The following is a 6,011-nucleotide window of genomic DNA, read 5'->3' as shown; positions in this document are numbered from 1 at the left end:
GCCAGCATTAGCCTTTGTGAATTGGTGTCCCCATTCCTCTATTCTTAGAGATTGATTTTCCTTCCTATGGATTGTTCTCCACAATTCCTATAAGGATTTTAGGATCACCAAGCCATTCATTCAGAAGCAGAAGCTGTTCATCAGGAGCCTGGGATGTTTTCTTAATTTCCTTCTATATGCCACCGTCACCTTCAAACTTTGCCTGAAGTCACAGTTCCTGGCACATGACATCACAACTAGTTGCTGTGGGAATTTATCACGCATGTGTGAGCCAGGAAGCCAGCTTGGAAACAGCAAAGCACACAATGGAATAGAACACAGCTGCAGACAGAAGGAAAAGGAGCCCTTAGGAAGAATAAAGGCAAGCAAATCCCCGGCATCTTCTCCAGGGGCAAATGTGATTTTTCCCATCTCAATGGCAGCATAGCATAGGGAACATCTGCCTGAGAAGCTCAGTAATTTGGTCACATTCAGCATAGACTTAAACTGGTGTATTCCAGACACTTCAGCAATCTTCCCAGGGAGACTTGGGAAAGAGAGCAAAGAATCTCAAGGTGAATGTTCTCAGCACCCTCACTAAACTACAGTTATTTGGGGGGAAGACCATGGTATAAAACCAATCGAAATCACCTGCTCATCTTCCAGTATCATTTATCCCATCATCTGCCGCCAATTCCCTTCTGCATTCTACACAGATTCAATGTACAATGCATTCTACTGCATTCTACAATTGTACTCAGGGCAACTGGTCAGTTTCCGTACAAAAGAATAAATGAACAAATGTGAAATAAAAAATGGCAATAACCATAAATCAGTGAGAGAACAATTCAACCTATTGGGATATTCCGTAACTGACCTTAAGGTGACCATTCAAAGGAAGATTACAACATGAAACAGCTGAATTTCAATTCACCAAAAAGTTCAGTGCTGTCCCCATAGGAGCTAATATTTGAGGGAGCCAGCCCCTCCCCCCAGTTGATGTGCATTGCCACAAAAATGGTGTGTGTCTGCTATGTCATGTCACCAATTCTGCGGGGTGGAGCTTACCTGCCCCCCCAATATTTTATTCAAGTTGCCACCCCTGCCTGACAAGAGTTAAATAGAGACAAAGCCTTTCCATCATTTTCACCACACTGCACACGTTAATGAGCTGACCAATTCCAGGATAAATCTGTCAATGTTCCTTTTGAATGGTTCTCTGTTAATATAATCATTTTAGTAATGCTGAGTAAATTATCACTAATCTAGTACAGTGAAAGATGTGCCTTTTTAGCATATATTTAAGCTCTGATTATCACTTAAATGTTTTCTCTCGACTTCTTTATATACCTCTCAACTGCTGATGACATGGGATTGAATCCAGGAAAGCTATGGCCATAATGAATTGCTTAGTCTTCAAGGTGACACAATACTTGCTTTGATATCTCTCTGGAAATGTTATGTTCCAAGATATACAGGAGTCTCAGGTGGCAGTTCATGTGCCTCTTTTGCTCTGCGTTCCTGCTGTGGGAAGGACAGCGAGTTTGCCACTGTAAGGTATGACAAGCCTTATTATGTGTCCTTGGCAGGGACAAAATGAAGGAAATGCACATTCCCCAAAGCCTGCTGGGGATCAGAATGGTCAGGAAATGTACAAAATTCAGTCAACATGTGCACATTTCCCAAAGCCTGTTGGAGATTATGCAGTGCTGTAACTACCGGGGTGCTAGCCAGGTTCTTTGCCCCAGGCGAAGCCTCCAGAGGCTTCCCAGTCTGTGTGTGGACTCAATTGCATGTGGGAAGGTGCCAGATTGGATCTTTAACCCGGGTGAAATAAAGCCTAGTTTTGCCCCTGGATTCTGTATACCGACTGGGAAATTTGCACAAGTCCCTCTTTGTAGAATAATGAGGTGCACATTTTCCATCATTCCTGGTGAGCGTGCACAGTGGCTGGTAACTCCTCAGATTCCGTTCCTCTTAATGTCTGCACTATTCCTGCAGCTCCATAATGAGTTAGAGATATGTTTAAACTTTTCTTCATCTTTCTCTGTCAGCATTGTAATAGTTAGCCTCTTCATTAAACTCTTTTAAAAAAATGTAAATATTGTGGCTGAGATTATTATCAAATAGCTTGCTATCTGTGCAGCCTTCCTGCTCATCTCTCTGTGCTCTTCGCAGAATAGCAACTGGAAAATAGACAAGAAGGCAGAGGAAGCAGCTGTTCCCCATTTTATGGGATGCCTTATTCTCGGTTTCTTGGCCTATGCACAGTAAATGATCACACACACTTCATCTTTGTTGAGGAGAGAGAACACTCACCAGGAGCAGATGCATTTTGTGACAGCACTAAACAGAGTCATAAATGAAAAACGCTAGACTCCTGCTCCATAGAGCTTACAATCTGAACGTTGACTGTTGGGGAGGCAGCAAATGAAATGCAGGAAAGGGTAGCAAAGTGTTTTTCTTGTAAAGGATTCCTAAATCGTAGATCTCCTTGTTAACTGCAACTGTTGTCTTATATTTCAGTAGTAGATAGGTAGCCGTGTTGGTCTGCCATAGTCAAAATAAAAAAATTCCTTCCAGTAGCACCTTAAAGACCAACTAAGTTAGTTCTTGGTATGAGCTTTCGTGTGCATGCACACTTCTTCAGATATCTTCAGGTATCTGAAGAAGTGTGCATGCACACGAAAGCTCATACCAAGAACTAACTTAGTTGGTCTTTAAGGTGCTACTGGAAGGAATTTTTTTATGTTGTCTTATATGGTTGCCAAGGATTGAAGGAAGAGAACATGGGACTGGGACATGTGGAAGCAGGATTTCATAGGTAGGATTCCATGTTATGATGGGTATTTTACATTTCTTATGCCTTAGGATCTTCAACAAACTGAAGCTGGGTATTGCAGTAGGGCATCATCTTGTAGGCCAATACTGGGGCTTCTGATGTCTCTGAACGCCCTTCTTTCCCCCTGCCTAGGGTTAATCTGAATTCCTGTTCAAGATGACCACATGGAAAGAGAGACACTTCCTCTGTGCAGACAAATATGTGTCATGGCCAGGGTTTTCTCCAAGACCCTACCATAAACTGGCTGTTGAAAGACCACCCCACACAGATGCCAAAATAAGTGTCAGCCACAAAATACGTTGCCCAGTGGAAGAGGATAGCCTATGGCACGTCTGGGGATACCATACATGGCTGGATGTAGGGAGGTTGCCAGCAATCTATCGCCCAAGACCGGATAAGCCTTTTGACAGCAACACATGGCGATGGATCACTGCTCCCAGGAAAGGATTCATGGCTGTGCCACCAGTCCCACCTCCTTCGCAGTTGGATGGGAACACCTACATTAAGCTCATTGAAGGGGACGCACTGTTTGTGGATCGGAGACATAAAGAGAGAGTTCTGACCCGAACAAAGAATGAAATGAAACGGTGTGATCAACTCAAACTGAGGAGCGAGTGCCGAGCTCCTCCTTTGGACGTTGAAGGAAATATTATGCCTCCGAAAGGTTTCATTCGGTAAGATATACTCCTCAACACTTTGTTCTACCAACTGTTGCAGGTGCCATTTAGATGAACCCCCAACCACATGAGAGCAGCTTTTCCTTGACTGGATCCTATACGGCTAGGTGCTGCGATAATACTATAATATGGGTGGGGATGATTCTATGGGTCTTTCCCCATATAATTAGGAAGAGGTAAGGTATCCCTCCTCAGGTGGGATAGGCAAAACCACTATCCCTATGGGTAAAGGTAAAGGGACCCCTGACCATTAGGTCCAGTCGTGGCCGATTCTGGGGTTGCGGCACTCATCTCGCTTTATTGGCCGAGGGAGCCGGCGTACAGCTTCTGGGTCATGTGGCCAGCATGACTAAGCCGCTTCTGGCGAACCAGAGCAGCGCACGGAAAAACTGTTTACCTTCCCACCAGAGTGGTACCTATTGATCTACTTGCACTTTGACGTGCATTTTTGTATGTTATTTTCACACAAGTACCTTTTTTATGCACATTTCCTAAAATATATTGCTGTATACATATTTTTTTATTAGAGAACAGCACTGCAGAACTTGGAAAGTGCAAAGTTCAAAGGATAGCTGGTTCACTTACTGTTTTGGGAGGTGCTGAATCCCCCAGAAAGTGGTAGACTCTCCTTCCTTGGAGGTTTTCAAGCAGAGACTGGGTGGGCATCTGTCATGGATGTTTTCGTTGAGATTCCTGCATTGCAGGGGCTTGGACTCAATGACACTCAGAATAATTTTGAACTATACTATGATGCACAAATGTGGAGTCAGTTCTGTGCTCTCACAGAGCCCCAAGCCCATGTCCATCCTGGTTAGTGGCAGAGGCACCACTGCCAGAGGGCTATTGCTGTGGCTTTGCCCCCACTGGCAAGCAACTCCCAGAACACCCGCATGGTATCATCTTTCTTTTTTTTCCATCCCCAACTAAGCTGCAGTCTCACAAAATCCACACACTTCTGGAAAACTAGCTAAGCTGGAAATGCCCCTTAGAAATAACAAGAATATTACCTTCTACTTAATATGAAATCCCCAATTCAAATCTCACCTCAGCCTCAAACACACAAGGACTCAGCTACATTAGTAAAAAAAAAAAGAGTGTTTTGAATGTGTTACAAGCATGCAACACCAGATGGCGCTGGAGAGTTTTTTTAAAAATTCAATGCAATTTTCCATAGCATTCCCCCCCCCTTTTGTTATAATGATTTCTGACTTATTAATAGCTTCCGCCCCGCCCCGCCCCCCGGTGTGTAGACCCACCCTAGGGTCTTCTTCTTTTTTTTTTTTTTTTTGAGCTTCAATGCCCATCATCAAAGTGAAATCATGCACTGTTTATGCATTTCAAGTCCTCAAAATCTTCCACATAAGCATGATCATTTATGTTGCTTTCTTAATTTTGTACAGATACAAGCGCCTGCTTCCAGGGAAAAGCCCAGCCTCGCTTTGTGTCCAACTGCGGCCTGTCACACCTGCTTCTAGGGACTGCTGGGATCACCCTTGTCCAAACCTCCAACCCCATTACCAGGAGGCAGCTGTCAAGTTTGCCCTGAAGAACAGCAGCCCCATCTACCCAGAGGTGGTAGAAAAATATCAGGAACTGGCTCTTTCTGGGAGTAAAATAAGGCCATGTACACCTGTCACTGAATAAATGGAAGGGGGTGAAGCCTGAAATTCACAGGGCTACTGAAGAGTTACCGTATGTTGGAAGTTCAAATCCTGCTATCAGTAAAACAATCTTTCTAAAATCTAAATGGAGGCAAAACAATTGTTGCATAATGATCACCACTGGCCAAAACAGGGGAGTGGGGGCTAATTTTTGTATTATACATAGTGTCACATGTATGATGATTTACCCGCTAGACAGAACTGTATGTGGGTGTTCAGTGTAACGAGGTTCTGCATCTCAGGCTACAAATTTGATGTCCTTGATAACAAGGGCTGACCTTGAGCTGATAAAGATTTCTCACTGCCAGGGTGACATTTTTCCTGTTTCCATGAAGAAGAATCTCGGAGAAGGAGAGTATCCGTCGGAGGAAGAGGGGAGTTTCCACAGGGCTGGGAAGGTTATTCTACAGAAATGAATTGCGTTGCCTTTACAAGGGAAAAGAAGCAGAGATAAGCAATGCAAGAGAAACACCACTCAGTCTTAGAATAGAGGGCAACTGTGGCTTATCTAAAAATTATTTTAAAGAAGCTGTATAAGCAGCAATCAGTTGTTACTGCCAACTTTTGCCTTGCTCTTTGCTGGTGTTCCTGTACCTAGAACTGATTAGTGGGTTTACATTTTTCAGCCCAAGGACCACATGACTTTGATGCTAGCCTTCTAGGGGCGGCATGACAGCAGTGGGCAGGACCAAGTGAAGAAGTAGCTAGGGCCACCCACACTCTCTTTTACACAGAATTCCTAGAATTTCATAGATTGGGGAGGTGTCTTTTTTAGAGAAATGCCTTTTTTGTTTCTCATAGCCACAGCAGAGGCATGGCTATCTGTGATGAGCTCCTGCACATCTCTGTTAT

General features: G+C 43.9%; 1 protein-coding gene and 1 long non-coding RNA gene across 6 annotated transcripts in view; both read left to right on the top strand.

Moving 5' to 3' along the window:
- Positions 1-6,011, top strand: part of LOC310686682 — a 52,334-nt gene that overhangs the window by 23,590 nt on the left and 22,733 nt on the right. The window lies entirely within an intron of this gene.
- Positions 235-5,169, top strand: TEX52 (testis expressed 52). 5 transcript variants are annotated; one of them, XM_083460639.1, is made up of 4 exons: positions 241-361; positions 1,364-1,536; positions 2,954-3,495; positions 4,899-5,169. In XM_083460639.1, exons 3-4 carry the CDS (start codon positions 2,978-2,980, stop codon positions 5,140-5,142), a joined length of 762 nt encoding a protein of 253 aa, XP_083316765.1. In that variant the 5' UTR covers positions 241-361; positions 1,364-1,536; positions 2,954-2,977; the 3' UTR covers positions 5,143-5,169. The 5 variants fall into 5 exon arrangements, with proteins under 5 accessions (XP_083316766.1, XP_083316765.1, XP_083316767.1 ...); XM_083460641.1 differs by lacking the exon at positions 241-361 and adding an exon at positions 372-554 and having other exon boundaries at positions 1,364-1,400; XM_083460638.1 differs by lacking the exon at positions 241-361 and adding an exon at positions 372-554.

This window comes from Podarcis liolepis (genome assembly GCF_965112155.1).
Source record: "Podarcis liolepis genome assembly, chromosome: 9".
Classification (NCBI taxonomy): domain Eukaryota; kingdom Metazoa; phylum Chordata; class Lepidosauria; order Squamata; family Lacertidae; genus Podarcis; species Podarcis liolepis.
This window is presented reverse-complemented; position numbering and strand designations above follow the sequence as displayed.